General features: G+C 40.5%; 1 protein-coding gene across 49 annotated transcripts in view; it reads right to left on the reverse strand.

The window, feature by feature from the left end:
* Nucleotides 1-18,847, reverse strand: part of rims2a (regulating synaptic membrane exocytosis 2a) — a 156,239-nt gene that overhangs the window by 33,997 nt on the left and 103,395 nt on the right. For 23 of the 49 annotated variants that reach the window (XM_037074150.1, XM_037074142.1, XM_037074136.1 and 20 more), the window contains 6 exons: nucleotides 18,113-18,251; nucleotides 15,292-15,357; nucleotides 14,362-14,478; nucleotides 10,851-11,036; nucleotides 9,034-9,140; nucleotides 8,633-8,665 (listed from right to left, as the gene is read on the reverse strand). In XM_037074150.1, the coding sequence (XP_036930045.1) occupies nucleotides 8,633-8,665; nucleotides 9,034-9,140; nucleotides 10,851-11,036; nucleotides 14,362-14,478; nucleotides 15,292-15,357; nucleotides 18,113-18,251 (648 nt within the window). The remainder of the gene's footprint in view (nucleotides 1-8,632; nucleotides 8,666-9,033; nucleotides 9,141-10,850; nucleotides 11,037-14,361; nucleotides 14,479-15,291; nucleotides 15,358-18,112; nucleotides 18,252-18,847) is intronic. The other 26 variants (XM_037074149.1, XM_037074154.1, XM_037074177.1 and 23 more) reach the window with 11 other exon arrangements.

The following is an 18,847-nucleotide window of genomic DNA, read 5'->3' on the forward strand; positions in this document are numbered from 1 at the left end:
GGGAGAGGGGGGGAAGGAGGGTAAAAGGAGTAGTGGATGTCAGTTGAGTCTGCATGGGGCAACTGTGGGGAAACAGCCTGGAAAAAGAAAAAGAAAACAGAAAAAGAAAAGAAAGGAACAAAAAAACACAAAACAAAACAAACTGAAAGCACAGAGCAGCGAGCACACAAAAGAGAGCGTCAACTACCTCACAGAGTACAATATGTAAAAGCTGACAAAAACATCAGCAACTTGAATAGAGCGCAAGAGTGCACAATCAAGTACACAGAAACACATGCTCACGCATGCGCACACACACACATACACAACCAAATGTCTGCTATAGTATCCTTCTGAAAGAGGGTTATGTAACAACCAGATAAACTTGCTTTGAGGGATCTCTGTTGCTTCCGATTACACATTTTCCCCCACTTCATATTAATCATGTCCTGCTTTCCTTCTGTTCAGCCTGGTGAGACCTTGAAATATTTTGATGAGGATTTTGTTTCCCTTCTTTTTCCCTCCAAAGATGAACTTTTACTTCTCTGACAGCAATCAAGACACTTTCATCTGTGTCTTCATCCTGTGTAAGCAACCCCTCATCGGCCCACATGACCTCAGATTGTTGGTTGAACATCGGGTTAGTGTTTTAGCACTGTGTCTAACTCTCCTCTCAGAGCAGGGCTGCCCCCTCAGTCCACCATTCTGCTGTCCTAACTACTTGTCTCATCTCCATCCTGGAGTCAGAGCCTGACAAAACAAACAGTGACAACTGGGAGGGCAAAAGAAGCCCACTCTATCAGACTTCATTTTCATAGCCCCCTCAATTAGTACTCTATTAGGGTGAATAATGAAGTGTCACATGAATAAAAAGACAATGTGAGACATCTGCCTCACCAGCTTTTATCTCTTTGTAGCATAGAATATCATCTCATTAGAGAGTCAAATGATAATCAAGACAGCAAGAGATTTTCTTTGCTCAATACTTTGGGTGTATCATGTAGGTCATCAGGATAAGAGAGTGATGTATTACAGTTTTTCTCCATTGATTTGTCTCATTTCTTGAAACAGAAACTACATTCTCAAAGTAACATCAAATAACAAATCTCCAAACCACCTGGCAATTGTTCACAACATAATTGAATTTCTCATTCATTTCATCACATTGCAAATGTCTTAGCACATCTTTGCAAATGATTAAGTACAGGTAGCCTACATTTAGCACAATTTCCAAGTGAATAGATCCTGTTGATCTAAACTGATTGTTGATTCTCAGTCTAATGGTAGTTCTCTCCAAAACATGTCAGCATAATTGTATTGTATAAGTTATCACATGCACAATAGTCTGTTCAATTGTCAAAATTAGTCAAGAACCTAATACCATGAATACCACATATGAATCTCTTGGAACATTTGATAAATTGATTAATTGACAGTCAGGTGAAAATAGAACTTGACTAACAAAGGAGGAGTTTCACACATCTCAGATGACCAATCAAACAATATGTTTGGTTACATGATTGTGAATGCTTCTAAACATGTATGTAGAGAGCTTGACCAGGACCAGTACAATTTCTGAGCATGGAGGCACCTGGCCAAGTAAATGAACAAGGGCAACTGCCTGCTCAAGGAAGCGGAGTAAGGGTAGGTGGTGGCAGAACAGGGGGAAGAGGCCAAGGAACACAAAGACACCATGCTGTCCCGGATGAAATTCAGGCCACACTTATAGACCATGTTATTAACCACCACCTCACAATGGCGGAGTGGCTGATGTATGGAAGTTACTTTATGTGTGTGAATAAAAATGGTTACAGTTTCATTGGCAGTATGAGTGCAATGTGTGATGTCAAACCTTGGAGGGTACTCTTATATTTTTCTTCTTTTCTTTTTCATTTTTCTACACAATTGTCTTCTGTTAGCTAGACAAAAAAACTAGTACAGTCACCACTGTCAATAAAAGGCTGGGCTAAGACTGAGAGGTGGACATGAGAGATATTTCAATGGTCCTTTTCCATAGTGACAAAATATCTAAACATTTTGACTTTCAGTGCTTACACAATGCCAAAGGGACAATGCATTTTGGGGGCACTGACTATTTATATGAGATAGGAATTTAGTTTTCACACATTAGTAAACTGTTTTGGGAGAGATATGAGCTTTTGCAGGTGAACCAGGGTGTTGTGCTGAACCATCCAGGTTATTTTAACAAAAGCACCAAGAGTGGTGAGAACATCCGGTCTGTTTCGAGAAACGAGCCAAAGCAATTGAGAAGGATCTTTTGCCTTTTGGTGGCACTGACTATATATATGGGAAAGGAATTTAGTTTTGAAGCATGTGTGAACAGTTTTGGGAGAGATATGAGCTTTTGCAAGTGAACTATGGTGTGGTGCTGAACTGTAAGACAGTTTTGCTAAATTATCTTAGAGTTTTGAAAATGTAATTTCTGTTTTCAAGAAATGAGCCAAACCAATGGAGAAAAACTGTAAGACAGAGAAGGGCGTGCAGAACTAGAACAATCCAGTGTGGTAAAGTCTTCTGTGGTTTGTGGGTTCATACTGGATGACATTAACTTTTTATATTCAACCAAACAGTCTCTGAATGACCACCTATTCCAAGACTATAGGCCCCTGCTTCAGACACAACAGAAAGCTGATAATGAGCTCCTCAACAACAAGATGTTCCCAAAAGTGTATTTTTAACTAAATGGAAATACCCAGTATACAAGCTTACATATAGTTTATATAAGAGGGTTTTTCTTTTATCATTCAAGGCTTTCCTTGACTACCTAGCTAAGTTAAATGTTTCTAATGTGAGCAGTGAAAGCAGTCTTTATGCATAATCCATGTTTGGAAAAAAATCTGATTGTCTTACTAAAATAATCTTATCTGTTGCCATGTAAATAAGACAATAGAAAACAAACTGGAGCTAATTGTCTATATCATTGAGATGGCCACTCTCGGTAACTACATTTTGTGCAGTCACCATCATGTCCAATTAAAAATATGTTTTATTCAAATGAATTTCCATTTTCATACAGGTAAACATACCATGAGTAAATGCTTCACTCTTATTCATGACAGCCTATTTTGGGTACATTACTTCCACTAAGTTTGATAGCTGATATACAGACACCAGCACACAACACAGCTTATATGTGCAACTGTGCAACCTGCACAAAGCAAGATGAAAACTGCATATCTGCCTCACAGTCCCCCAGCTTCCCTTCTTATTTCCCTTGCTTATATATTATTTTGTTTCTGTTCTAGATCCATGGACACTGTTGGTGAGGGTGTATATGCTTTTTGTAGAGCACAGAACAAGTAGCTGGTATGAGAAAATGGTGAGAGAAAAGGTGGTAGTGAGGAGCATGATTATAACTCTCCCCTTATTCAAAATCATTTTTGAGGAGCTCCCAGTGTGAAAGTAACAGGAATGTGGATAAGATGGAAAAGAGGATCACGCTCAGTCAGCCTTTCTACAATAGATAAAGGTTAAAGAAATATGCAGAGACAAACACAAAGACAGCCTCAGAGGACTCTTTAAGTTTCAAGGGAGACAGATACTAAAAAAAGAAAGAAGACAAGTACGGAATAAAAGTGTGATGGAAATGTTGTACTTAAAACAGAGATGTGAACTGAAGTCTTATACAGGAATGTTCGATTGCGTTGTTTAACATGACCTGTAACTTGTGACCTTGTTTTAGGTCATTTATTACCTATGTCTGGTGTTGAGTGACCACTGGAGCTTATCACTTCCTTCTCTGTGAAGTATCCCTTTAAGTGCAGGTCATAAATTAGGAACTATAGTAGTGAAAAAAACACACCCACAGAGAGGGATAAATTCCATGCTTTTCTCTTCACATCTTGAGTCTTCACTTTGTAACAGATCTGTGTGTTGCTCTGTGAATGCTCCTCTTGCACAAGATTAAAACCTTGTTTGAACTTTGAGCTGATTCCGATCTCCTTCCTCCAGTTCTAAATTATCGCAGAATTATTTTAACAAAAAGAGTGTAAGAAACTGACCGACGTTCACACTCTTCACGTTCACTTCATGTTACATGAAGCTCAACAGCAACACAAACTGAAAAACTGTGCATAAAGTCAAAGCATTTAATGCTTTAACAACGTCATTATAAACTATGTTGCACCTGAAGCCGAAACATAAAATCCCATCTGTAGGCATATCATATCAGGAAGTGACTTAACAGGTAAACGTATACCAAGCTTAACTCGGGGAGGCACAGACATTTTTCCATGGAGGCGCATTAAGCTAGTGCAGCAAACACAGCACCTCAAGACACTGGTGGTGTCATTACCTCAGCAACACATCAGGTTTTCCTGAAATACATTCATGAATGATTGCATCTCATAAAGCTTTTATATTTTTATATGATAAAAAATATGCATTATTTTAAGGTGAGGGAAGTGTGCCCAGATCAGTTTGCAGAGATCAGAGTGTCTTCAAAGTCATCAGTTCCATGCTGCACTGCAAAACCACACAAAGGAGGAAGAGACAGAAAGATGGAAGGATGCCATCCAGAGGCTGACCTAGGAAATAATCCTGCTGGCCCATACTAATATGTAAAGCAAGCTCTTTTTGCCTCTTTTCATCATTTTTTTCTGACATCCAGCTTCTACTGCAAATTGCCCAGGTCTGACACTGGTTAATCTACAATCAAGCTAACAAGAATCCACACAAATTGTGAAGGACAGCACAGAAAACTCTTCAAGGACTTTTGGTAAGATATTGTTTAAACAAGGTGCATACCTTTATACAAGTCTATGAACAAGAAACAACCAACAATCTTCTCTTGCTCTATTGTAAACACCTCTCACATAGAGAATTTGACTATTACTTTGAAAATTTGGCAAAAAAAGGCAGGCCTGAATAAGCTTTGAATACACTTTACAAAACAGTTCCCCAATATTTCAATTAAAATTGCCTTGATTCTCTTGACTTTTTAACCTCAAAAACTCTCAAAACATTACTTTTCAGCAGTAAGATAATTATAGAGGACAAAATGAATTGTGGCTTGGTAAAATGGAGCCTGGCCAGTTTTATATATTTGACAATAATTAGTGTAATAAATGAGGAAGCATTTTCGATATTTTGCTCACATTCAAACAGTGGACGATGTAAACACCACTGGCTGATTTGATCCTCACAATTCCAATACAGATTAACCACAAAGCCATAATGAACACAGCCAAAACAACACATGGACCTTTAGCGGTATTTGTTTGGGTGTCTGATGACACATTCTGATTGATTTCATATGCACTTTACTGTTAGCTTCATGTTTGCTAAGCCATGGCAAGGCTTTTGTGACCACACTGTCGGGACAGATCTATGAGCTGATTACTGTTCATGGACTCATATGATGGATTGAACAAAACAAGTCCAACACTGAATAAAAGTGAAATATAGCTTTTGAAGTGTCAGAAATCCACACCCAGACCAACCAACCTGTCTCAGTGAGGGAGAGGTGTGGCTGTGTCCCTCCGTCAGACAAAGAGCCATTCAGCCCTCGCTGCTGGTCCTCCCATGTCACTTCTACAGCACACGTGCACGCGCACACACACACACATACATGTATACACACAGACACACACTTAATTGCACATTACAGGAACCTTAGGGACTCTGGATTATCAATGTGACTATATGATGAACGAGATCTAGCATAAATGTGCTAAAAACATTTTCTAACTATTTACCATTTAATATAGTTTACATATGAAAACCATTGTGCTTATTTTTTCGCAGGAACAGACACTAGTGGTAGGGATAGTTAAGAAAGAAATCATAGACAGCTCCTCATCAAATATAATGAGCTTTGCTCCATCTGCTGGCCAACAAAGGCAACAGTCTGTTCTAAAAAATAGATTTTTCCTCTACAGTTCATCTACAGCTAAGTAAAATACACTGAATAGACAAAATACTACACTTAACTGTAAGTTTTTTAAGACACAAAATGTATCATGTTATATCATGTTTTTGACAGAGAATTGCCACTAACTGCCCTAAAAATGAGTTGAAACTGCCAGTCTTATGGGGAGTACTGTACAGGGTATCTGTGATTAAAATGATTGGTGGTTTCACAATAGAAATGTAGAGCTCTGTCTTTGTGAGGTGGATCACACAAGAGAAATGATTAGGACCGTGCTGAGGCCAGAGAATGACAGACCAGCAGACATCATAACGACAGCCCTCTGTACACATTAACATCAGCTTCAGCTACGTATATCTCTCCGGTATCATCACTTCAGCTCAGCTCAACAGGAGCTAACCACAGTTAGTGAATTTAATAGATGAACATTTTACAAAGGGAAATTTGATTAAAGAACCTCAATAAATAGGCTATGGCAAGTAAGAAGGAAGTGTCACTCAGAGAAGCAAAGTATCAAGAATCACAGATGCTAGTGGATTGACCGTGTTGACCGAGAGAGCCCACACAGCAAAGTCACACCATCACACTATTCAGAGGACTTGCCTTTCCTCCCATTTACTGGTGGGCCTTGGGGTTTTTCCTCACAGTCTGCTGCTAGTAAGAGAAATAGATGGAGGCATATCAAATGATGGAGCTCTGAAACCTTATGGTACTGTAAGTCGAATTAACATGGCAACTCATATTGTATGTGCTCTAAAACAGATGCACATACACCCACAGATCCATACGCAAACGCACTGCAACTCTATGGTACTGAATACTACGAGCACAACAATGTGTGGTTATGTGCACCGTGCATTTGTTGCTATCCTCATAAAACAACTTCCTTACAGCAGCATTCTATCATTCATAAAATATCGCTCAGAGTATGACAATTATAGACAATTTAAAAACAGAATGTCACATTTAAGAAACGGTACACGGAGTCAGTCAGCACTGCAACTATGGCAGTGTTGAGTAGTAACACCACACAGTCAAAGAACAAAAGCAAGCCACATAAACAGATGGGAAGGTAGGAAGTGGAAACTGTGGGGAACTTCAGTTTCTGCCAACAGTCTGGCCATTCATTCAAGCCTGTGGATGAATGTACATCAACCCATACTGTACATTACTCTTATCCAAGAAACAAAACAAAGTCCAAACTCCTAACAGCATATTGAATTTGTTTTCATTGTGAGTAAATGTCAATACTACATTAATGTTTTTTATGAAGAAAGATATGAAGAGAATCATATAGCAGAAAAACACATTCCTTCAGGATAGGTTCAAAGCCTGTTTCTAAACACACCTGGGCGACCATTTTGGGGTTCAGATGCCCCAAGCTCCTCCCCTGTCCCCTCTAAGGAATTGCCACACATAAAAAAAAAAATATAATACAATTAAGTATGGGCAAGTTTAAGATATAACCAGACATCGAAGCATAGCAGTGAGACAAATAAATGCATGTTTATCAACAGTCCAGCTCTTCTGTGTAATGAATGGGCAAGGGGCAATAAGATGGATCCAGTCCATAAAAAGCTACACACACACACACACACACACACACACACACACACACTTACATATACAGACATCTGCATTACATAAGCTGAGTGCCATACGGCTCTGTGGGAGCTACAGCACATGGTCAGATCAATACCTCCCCCCACACCCACATACTGCCACTGGCCTGAAAGGTTTGGTGGCAAGAGAGAGAGAAAGAGAGAGACACCAACACAAAGAAAGAAAAAAAGCAGAAGAAGAATAAGAAGAGAGAGAGAGAAGTTGTAAGGGATAGACTGCCTGACAGAAGTAGAAAAGGTAGAAAGACAGGCTGGGGAAGGAGTAGAGAGGAAAAGGCAACACAAAGAAGTATCAGAGAGGACCAGACAGAGAGGGCTTCAGAGTGATAAAAAGATGGCATGGATACAGACAAGGGTGGGACTGAGAGAGAGAGAGAAAGATGGGGAGAGAGAGATAGAGGGAAAGCAAGGGCTGGTTGGCGGCTGTACAGAGGACAGGGAAAGCCCTCATGGACTCTGACAATGATGAAAGAGTTCTGCGAGTGCTTTGACAAGTTCTCCAGAACTACTTGAGCTTTTTACCCTCTCTCTATCTTTGTCCCAGTTGTTCCCTCCAATCATTGCAGAGCTACAACACTCTTTGTTTTCCACTGTGTCTGATTCAAAGACACGAGTAAAATGATCATCGCTTTCATCACAGTTCTTTGTCACAAGACGCTACAAGACATAACATTTGAAAGGAGTGCTGAGGATCAAATACAACTTCAAATGTCACTTTATAGTATCAAGGATGTGAGATGTTCAAACTACTGTAATTTAAACCTTTTTCAAAGCCTTGAGTTTACCCTGTTTAGTAGGTAGATACAGAATAGCCCTACATTTACTTTGGTGAAGTATCTCAGCAGTCCAAATAGCTAAAGTAACAGAAACAGGGAGGATACACTTGAACACCACACTAGTACAATTAACAGTAGGATCCAGACAGGCCTATAGATAAGTACAACACGATGGCACAGGACATCTGAACTGTACGTTAGACACAGCTGCAACAGAGGGAGGGTTCACTGAGCACAGAGCCAACACAGCCTCCGGTAAACCCAGCCACCTGCTGTTGCAGACAGGGTTTCGGCCTTCAGAGTGAGGCGCGGCTCAAACAGCACTCCCAGTCTGAAAGACTAAACCCATACATTCAAGTACAGACCTTCACAAGGCTCTGTTCCTTCATCTCCATCTTCTGAGAGAGAAATGGAAAAGGAACCGAGTAGAATGTTATGAATGAAAGGCAAAAGTAAACACCAATGAAACATGAGTCAACAAAGAAAAATCCTTGTATATATGACAATGATCTATAGTTTATACTAACAGATTGAATCTACAAATATCAGCCCTTCCTGTCTCTGACAGTCAGCAACTGCTCTTCCAGAGCTCTTCTTTAGCCCCAATCAGCTGGGCCACCAAAAATAAACTAGACCATTATGAGACACTGAACAGAAACACACTATTGCACCAATATAAGGATGTGCTTACTCAAAAGACATGTCTTTAAGTCTCTTGACAGATCCTGTAGTGCATGTAAAAAAAAAAAAAATCAGGTTGACTTACTTCTGTCTTTCCCCGTGGGTGGAAGTTGTGGAAGTTGACGTCCTCGTCTACCAGACATGGGGGTACTGGTGGGACTGGTCTGGACTGATCCACTACGAGGATGCGCCCTACATGACAAAAGGTAGTGGACAGTAGGGGTGAGACACAGATTAGGATGATGGATGCAGGGCATAGCCATGTCGCACCCACATCACAGTGTGAGAAAAGTAAAGCCAAAATTCCAAAAATAGAAAACTATAAGTTTGATTATAAACAATAACGCTTGATATAAACATGTAAAGCTTCTAATATAGAAGGAGACTGATGCATGATCTAATCTACTTAAGTAGGATCAGTTTAATAATTTAGCACATATGTTAGATCACATATTTACTTGTTTTAAGCTGGTTACTGTCAGGTTCAGTTTGAGAAAAGCAGTAACAGCAATTGTACAAACGCAGAACTAAGAGGTCACAATTATTGTTTAATAATTCAAATCTGAATCTGAAGGTAACTGGTAATGTTAATATAGCTCTATGCAAACAGCGTAAAGTTTGACACTGTTTTACACAATAAGGATTTCCTGATTATGATAATTGTCTCCAATACAAAACCAATGCACACAGCAATGATGTTTGGCACATGGCATGAAAGTGGAGGGATACATCAACTGCAGGGAACTGAGCTGCAATAAAAGATGCCAGGTGTGAATCGCATGTACAGTCGCCTCATCAAGCTGCAAGAAGAGAAGAGTTCAATGCAGAAACAGCAGACCAGTGCGACCATGCATTCAGACTGTCCCCAAAAGGCTGCAACTCAAAACAAAAACAGAAAATAACAGAATGCCATCACAGGAATCAACTGCATCGGTTGATGTTAGTAATGAAATCAAAGGAAAATGTCAGCCCATCACTGCTATACTCACGCAAGCGTATAAGCAGTGTGTTCCAAATTAAAACAAGTCAGCACGCTATCTACTGTGTCAGGACTGTCGTGCCTGAGACATGTGTGAAAAAAAAAAACACAGCACCGGTACTTTTGGGGACAAAACACAAAGTGGCTAGGTGGGTGGTGGGGTACTCGTGAGGGGGAAGTGGGTGAGGTGAGGTGAGCTGGGGTGAGGTGAGGCAGGGAAGCAGGGTACTGGGAGGGTGGGACATAGGTGGTAGTGATGTGTTTTTTGTAGTTCATTCTTTGTTAGTCAGGCTCAGCGTGGGTGGGAGCTCATGGGACAGGGTCTGAACTGGTTTAGAACTACAAACGTAGTTATGCAAACATTTAGAGGAAATTAAGCTGCTCTGAGGGAGGAAAAAAATAGTATTGGTAAATTTAAACCTTAGTGTTGGAGTAAGACATTACACAAAGTCAATATTTTCTAGTTAGAAGCTAGTTTGTGGACTAGCAAGACATGAAAATAGTTATGCAAAAATAATTCATTTTTTTGTATTGATTTTTTACTGACAGGCACAATCAGAAAGAGTCAGCAGGCAACCTAGCTTATCTCAGTGGCCTAACAAGAAGCTTTTTGGGTAGGTGGCTAGCCTGGTTGCAAGGCTAACAAACTAACCTCAACAAGTAGTGGAAGTTTCCATACCTCTGTATGTCTATTTTACATATTATCAGTTAGCAGAATAATGTTAGCTTTGATGCATTCACAGGGCTTTAGAGTTTCACTTTCAAAGAAAAGAAATGCTTTTTGGCGACTTCTTGATGTTGTAAGCTAATGTTAAAATTTTCTCTCCCTCCAGAGTAGCTGTAGTTTCAGGGAAATGATTGTCAACTATAACTCCAGCCTGCGTCTGTGTTAAGATGGTTAGCGTCTCCAATCTGGGTCACACCTCGTCAAGGCAGGTGAGGGAGGGGCGGACCTCCCAGATGGCAGAGACGGCATGGACCTCATGAGCGAAGAGTCGTGGGGGCGTTCAGTGGAGCGCGAGCGGGATGTGGGGCGCTCTATAGTGGGCCGCTGGTCTGCAGAGCGGGACCTGCTGTGATACTCGTGCCTATCCATGGCTCCGTGGTTCCTACAGAGGTTATTGAGAGATAGGCAGGCACTCAGTGGGGCCCTAGCAGGGCAGGGACAGTATGCTGGTAGGGTGGACAGTATGGAGGGCAGAGCAATCTGCTGCATCCCCAAAGGTGCATGAGTGTAAGTAACATACCTGTTTTTTGCATGCTTTAATCAATTTACTACAAATTGTATACCACACTTTACATTATTTCTGAACATGTTTTCCCCACCTACTAGCCAGCCACCTGTCTCCTCCAAATCTATTTGTTGTTGTACTGGAATTAACTTGATCAAAGCAGGTGATCATATAAGCTTTACTTATGGTTTAATATTGCACTATAATGTGGATGCAGATTTATAAATTCATCTTCAGTTGACATAATATTCACTGTCACTGACTACCATGTCTCCATAGGCTGGTTTTCAACTGTATTTTAACTGTATTGAAGTATGTGGTTGTCTGTGTTTTATGGTTCTTTTACATTGTTATTTTTATTTATTTCTTACTTATTGAATGCACTATGCACAGCACGTGAACTGTTATAAATGTGCTTTTATAAATAACTTTTACTTACTTACTATTTACTAAATGTACATTAACTCTGCAGGTTAAGTAAGAAAAACACATTCAAAAATATACAAAGCTGCAGCCTGCTTTGAAGGCTGGTCTGCCATAATGTCAAGTCTATGTGATTTGCATATATATGTAGTAAATTGATCAAATCAAGAAAAACTACAGGTATGGTCCTTGGTAGTGACAAAATGAAAATATTCAGCAACTCTTAGAGAACAGTAGACAACACTTTAAATTTAAATGATCACCTGTTTCAACCTTAATCAAGGTTGCAGAACTGCATGTACAGACAATTCCAGCCCATAACATCTCAAATATTCAATGAGTATTCGAGCTGTCATTTTGGAATGTGTGAAATGGACATGTGGTTAGACTTACATGAAAGTCTTTACTTGACATTAACATTACAGCTTTTGTCTGTTATTCTAAGTAAGTGGCTGAATTATTTAATATCAAGGGTGTACAGTACAAACAGACAGCTAGGGTCCACCTAGTTCCTGGAGGGAATTATATGTGAAGTCTTCAGGTTGTGTATATCCGGAGGGGACCATGTGGAGTCTTTCTATAGCTGGTGGGTGAGTGTTCATTTGCAGACTGTTTGAGGGTGGAGTGAAGTGTGAGGGGAAAGTGAAGTGTTACATTGCATTTGGCTTGTTGTATAAAGTATGTTATTTCCTGAAAACTGCCGAGCCATTATAAGTATTTTTGGCACAGTGAAGAAGAAGGCAAATCTTGCTGGTCCTAAGAGCTGGAGAAAAAAACAGGTAAATTTCTAAACTAGAAAATCATTGATAGCATAGAAGTGTTTAACATAGAAAAGAGAAAAGCATTTTCATAAAACTGCATCACATTGCACATTCTGAAAAAGGGAAATATTCAACTTTGGACAGGAGTTGACACAAGTAGGTTTAGAGCATGCACACTGTTTGAGAAATTGTAAAAGTTCTTGAAAGTTTAAATCTCTACACCAAAGGTCCCACAATTTTTCTATTCAATAAAACAAACTATAATTTAACTATAATACCTCTTTATTCTAATGCACAGAGGTCATGTTGGTGTCTACACGGTACAAATAGCAGGGAGCATCTTCTTATGAGGCTAAAAGACACCAAAAGACTTCTTTAAATAATCAGAAATCATGACATTGTTGACAAATTTTAGGAATGTGTAAGAAAAACCTTTACTTCATACTCAATTCAAATGACTTTGACTTGTCTTATTGTAGTCTTGTAGTGTCTGTTGCCTTTTGCAGTATGAAAAATTGTCCAGTAGAGGAGATGTCATTTTGCATCCAATGACAAAACAAAGGCTCATCACTCTGTGGCAAGTGGCCTTTAATATTCAGAGATGATCAACATAAATATTAGTGGATTCCCATTGGGAGGTTATCATGACCAAGGATTTATGGGTTATGTTACAAATCAAACTCCTCATTAGGTGTAATTTGATGGATGTAGCCGTGAGATATACATATTGCACTTCGAAATAGCACTGCTCACTTTATTCAAACTAAGATATCAGTTTTCTTTGTTTGAAAAAGCTGCTGATTTAAGTCAGATATGCAGCAGGCTTAAACCTTCTCAAGGTACACTATGGGGCAATGCACTTAAAAAACAGGACCATAAAATGTCCTTATGTTCCAAGGGGAAATCACCTAAACTAAGGTACTTTCCAAAATGTTCAAACTGCACTCATGCTCCAATGTTCATCTCCTTTTTCTCTCCAAATGCCTTTGTTCCTTTATTCTGCCCTTATTTCTTTTCAGTTTTAACTGTTGCTTTTACTCTGCCTGGATGCAGACAAGAACAACCTGTATGAAGTTGGGAAGGAAATCTATTTTATTCCTCATGGATAACACTGAGCTACTAGCTACTTTTCTCTCCCTGCTGGTTTTGACGTGAAGAAAGCAAGAGAACAGAAGAAGTAGAGCACTTGTTAATTAATATCTAGGCTATAGGCTGAGTCTAAAGTTGAGCCAAGCTGGGCCTGAGGGAAACTTTGTGATGCTGTAATAGTCAGTCAGGCTCTTGGTCTGGATTCTGAGGACTCATCACTTTTTTCCTCCTGGAGTGCAGAGAAATGGCACAAATGTCATGTTATTCCTGACTGAAAGCCAGATGGCAGCAGGCAGAAGATTGAAGACAGAGAAAAGTGGAGTCATTTACAGCGTTTCTCTGGAGGGGGGAGGGGGTGATGTGAGTTCTTTCTTTTTATTGGTGCACTAGGATGCTGGCATGAGTCCTGGCTAAGGATGGGTGTCAGCAGACCTTTCTATGTGTGCTTGGAAGGGCCCACAAGCCCATTCTGGCCAGACACAAGAAGCCAAAGGGCAAACAAGGAATTTACAAAGCTACTGTGCAGCCCAGAGCAATACATCAGAGATGCCATTGTATGGGTGAGCAACAAGCACCTGCCAAAAAAAGGACAACACTAAAAACCACACACACCACTGATCAACATACTGCTGTTGGTATAATGTACGTACATGGGTACATAAACAAGGACATCCACTGAGAAACAGTCAGTTACTGGCCAGCACCACACAGAGCTCTGAGCCTCAGCACACAGAGGCAGTTGTGTATTGTTCTTTTACATCAACAACTTCAGAGCTGTGATGACCCTTTAACAAAAACCGATATCAGACAGGATATCATTTTCAGTCATCACACGTACGTTCACGGATAAATTAAAGACGGACGAGGGACAACTTGAGGAGACCACAATATGGCGGATGCACAGATGCAGCGGCAGTGCATTTCAATACCTCTCGTAGTCAAAGTCGGCGGAGTAGGCACCCTCAGAATAGGCGCGGGCCATCCTAGTGGAACGCAGTAACCTGACTGCTTCCTCTCGGCAGATTGGGTACACGCGATGGTTGCGGCTGACGAAAAAATATCACAGCTGGTCACAATTTAATATGTCTCCATATGGACTGGAAGTTAACATTAAGGAGATCTGCAAAGTATAAAATGTTGGAGTGCACTTTTTGGATACAGACTCTGAGCACACACTTCTTCAGTTATCCCACATGTCCACAGTGATTACATATAAACTGAAGGCTGATATACATCAATATACACTGGATGTATCAGCATGTTTGGAGAAGAAACCACCTCTTCTGGACAAAACTTCACAACCATAGAACACTTATCCATTTTCAGTATTGCTGTAGTCATTCTTTTGGTGGAAAATATGAAATGACCAATAAGGAATTTGCTCATCTATAAATCCCATGGTGAATTTTTGTAGAGGAATGTTTATATGAGAATGGCTGAGATGATGAAAAGAGAGAATAAGCAATGCTGATACTGGATGGATGAAGTGCATGGGCACAGTGTCACTCTCTCAATAGACTGTAATAATGAAAAGTCACACATTGTATATATTTGACCTTGTGCAGATGAAATATATACTTTAACACAACACAACACATATGGCACTTACAGGCAGGAAATATAAAGTAGCCTAGTCAGTGCAACAAAAAGTTGTGCAATGTTGATTTCCTCAATGCAGCCTAGTTGGGCTCAGCGGACTTAATTTCAAGTGCCATAGTATCAGTGCCATGTGTTCAACACCCGAATGGAAGATTTTCTCCAGAGAAGAAAGCGGTTGTAGATTGGAGTTAAGGAGGTGTTGGGTTGGAAAGTAGAGGTGCAGAGATAGGGCTTCATGCATTTCTCAGGTAAAAGTCTACCTGGGGTCCCTTTGAGGATCATCAATAGGCTGAGTATGTCTGGTTCGAGGTAGGGTGAGAAAATGGCTGCAAACACATGGAGGAAGGAGAGAAGACAGAGATGGATCTGAGATGGTGCTGAGGAAGAAGCGGAGGAGGAGGAGGAGGAGGAAAGGAGAGAGACAGAAAGGATTGGAGATAGACAGAATCGTCAGCAGACAGATGGAGGGGTGAGAAAACTGAGGGAGAGAGAGATTTCTCAAAGAAATAGGGTGTAAATAGGCTGAGAAAGCTCGTAGGAAAAGTTGATGTAACAGTTTCAAAGAGGAAAAACAGGCAAGGAAGATAAGAGTGGCTGAGAAATCCGATGAAGAGAAGATGTCTTCCTCAGCTCTACCACACAGACAGATGAAAGTGGTACACAGAACACACCAGCAACATTCACGGAGGAGAGAACAGAGCAGCACAGTCCAACACCTAAACCTGTTTGGTGTCACTTCTACTGGATTATTAATCGCATTACTTAAGATTATCCTTTTACTAGCAATTTCAAGAACATTTAAAAAGTAGGAAAAAGAAGTGAAAATGACACAAGTTTAAACTAAATAACCAATCTCACAAAAAACTGCAAACATTACAGATGAGGTTTTTTTCCATGGTGTGGAAAATTCCAAATTCTTCATGAGTCATTTCTTGTGTCATTTTCAACTGTTTTCAATAAATAACTGAACATTGTTAATTAAAGCAGCAGAAATACATTCAAGTGAGCACTGTCCCAGACAATTTAGATAAGTGCATTTTCTGCGTCTGACACTGATTTAGGCCAAGCCTCAGAAATATCAAATAAAGTTAATTGGATGGAGGGAAAGTAGCTGTGGCCTGGCAGTGCCAAGGATATGATTGGACTGTTGGAGCAACATTTTCCAACCCTTACAGAAAATAAGTGCTGATGGAGGATAACTGACCACTGACCACTTAAAGATAGTGAGATACACGCAAATACTGTATACTGTATACAGCATTTGCAACAGAGGCTCCAACTGTTCCATGCATAATTCCAGCCTCCTGAATTTAAGATGGAAAAACCTTATTCTTAATAAATCTTCTGATGCAGTGTAGTTTTAACCAAGACTGCTGTTTATGTAGGATGTTTAGTGTGATACATGTTTCCTGATGAATCAATGAAATGAAAACCTTTTTTTCAATCTATAAGATTTTCTTTTGTCTTCATTCCTCTTTGGAGTAATATTGTTTGTACACATGACAGAGGAAGATAGATGAAGCAAGTTTCAAGGTGGAGGGAGTCCTACAAAATATTTTCATCAAATATTGAATGGAATGGAGAAAGTTGCTCTTTAATAGCAGGACTATATACATATATATACACTATATTACCAAAAGTATTCGCTCACCCATTCAAATGATCAGAATCAGGTGTTCTAATCACTTGGCCTGGCCCCAGGTGTATAAATTCAAGCACTCAGGCATGCAGACTGTGAAACAAGACATTTGTGAAAGAATGGGCCGCTCTCAGGAGCTCAGTGAATTCCAGCGTGGAACTGTCATAGGATGCCACTTGTGCAACAAATCCAGTCGTGAAATTTCCTCGCTCCTAAATATTCCACAGTCAACTGTCAGCTCTATTATAACAAAATGGAAGCGTTTGGGAACAACAGCAACTCAGCCACGAAGTGGTAGGCCACGTAAAGTGACGGAGAGGGGTCAGCGGATGCTGAAGCGCATAGTGCAAAGAGGTCGCCGACTTTCTGCACAGTCAATTGCTAGAGAGCTACAAACTTCATGTGACCTTCAGATTAGCCCAAGTACAGTACGCAGAGAGCTTCATGGAATGGGTTTCCATGGCCGAGCAGCTGCAGCCAAGCCACACATCACCAAGTGCAATGCAAGGCGTCGGATGCAATGGTGTAAAGCACGCCGTCACTGGCCTCTAGAGCAGTGGAGACGCGTTCTCTGGAGTGATGAATCACGCTTTTCCATCTGGCAATCTGATGGACGAGTCTGGGTTTGGAGGTTGCCAGGAGAACGGTACATTTCAGATTGCATTGTGCCAACTGTGAAATTTGGTGGAGGAGGAATTATGGTATGGGGTTGTTTTTCAGGAGCTGGGCTTGGCCCCTTAGTTCCAGTGAAAGGAACATTGAATGCTTCAGGATACCAAAACATTTTGGACAATTCCATGCTCCCAACCTTGTGGGAACAGTTTGGAGCGGGCCCCTTCCTCTTCCAACATGACTGTGCACCAGTGCACAAAGCAAGGTCCATAAAGACGTGGATGACAGAGTCTGGTGTGGATGAACTTGACTGGCCTGCACAGAGTCCTGACCTGAACCCGATAGAACACCTTTGGGATGAATTAGAGCGGAGACTGAGAGCTTCTGACACACTGTGGTGGTCCACTCTAGTGGAGGAGCTGTACTGAGAAGGCCTAAGGTCAAAGGCAGGATCCAGACTTCTGCTGTGTGACAGAAGTGGACTGGATCACCCCTATGTAGTTTACACACCACACACTGCCCCCTAATGGCCATGGGGTACACTGCTTTATGTGTAGTGAGGCATTGGGGACAAATAGAGCACCTGACACATGGGTGATGTGGCATTTGGAAGTGATTGCAAGAGTAACATTTTGCTCAACCAAGTTACTAAAGCATATATTACCCTTCATTATCATAACTTTATTGGATTCCTAAGCAGGAATATTAAGACATCCCTCCTCAACATGCGGTTCTTAAAGAAAAGAAAACACTCGAGTGTTAAATCATTAATATGAAAAACACACTCAATAATAAAGCATCAACCCCATAGTAGACCGAGCAACAGTTACCTGGAGGGTGGGGGAACGCTGGGAGAGCGTGACCGCGCCCGGTTAATATCAGACGACCGTGAGCAGTGGTTAGACGACAACACCTGCTCAGGGACAGACAGCGTGGAGCTCTGGAAGTCTCTGCCATTTGTCCGGTAGTCTGTGAAGACAAGAACAGATGAGGAGAGGGAGGGATAGACGGACTTATTTCAGCAGGGTGTAAAGTTTTTCAAATGATTTTTGGTACTTGAAACTTGAAAGAGTTCATTAACGGGTAATCAGACATGGCTAGCAGCCACGGCTAAGGTCAAAGTTGATTGATATACAATAGAGTGTATAGCGCAAATGAAAAACCTGAATCAAACGTAGGAAAATAAGAAAAGGTAGGGAAAATTGGAGGTAATGATAAAGAAATGTAGATCTTTACTTGAGGAAATTTGACATATCAATATGATAACATTTACTTTTTGATGGAAGGTCGCTGTGCATGAATAAATAAACAAATAAAAGTACTACAAAATACTCCATCCTGATTGCCATCGGATGCAAGTCATACTTTACATCTTCCATTTTTGTACATAGTTTAATAAGACTACAGCAAAAAGAACAAAATGAGCAATATATTAGCTTCATTACGATGCAAATTAGATTTAACAAGGAAAACATCTGCCACTCCTAAACAGCAGCTTCAACACAGAGGCTCCTGCAGCAGAGCAATCAACTCCCATGCAGAGCCAAATTAAATCTATTCTTCCC

Source organism: Acanthopagrus latus, chromosome 17 (genome assembly GCF_904848185.1).
Source record: "Acanthopagrus latus isolate v.2019 chromosome 17, fAcaLat1.1, whole genome shotgun sequence".
Classification (NCBI taxonomy): Eukaryota; Metazoa; Chordata; class Actinopteri; order Spariformes; family Sparidae; genus Acanthopagrus; species Acanthopagrus latus.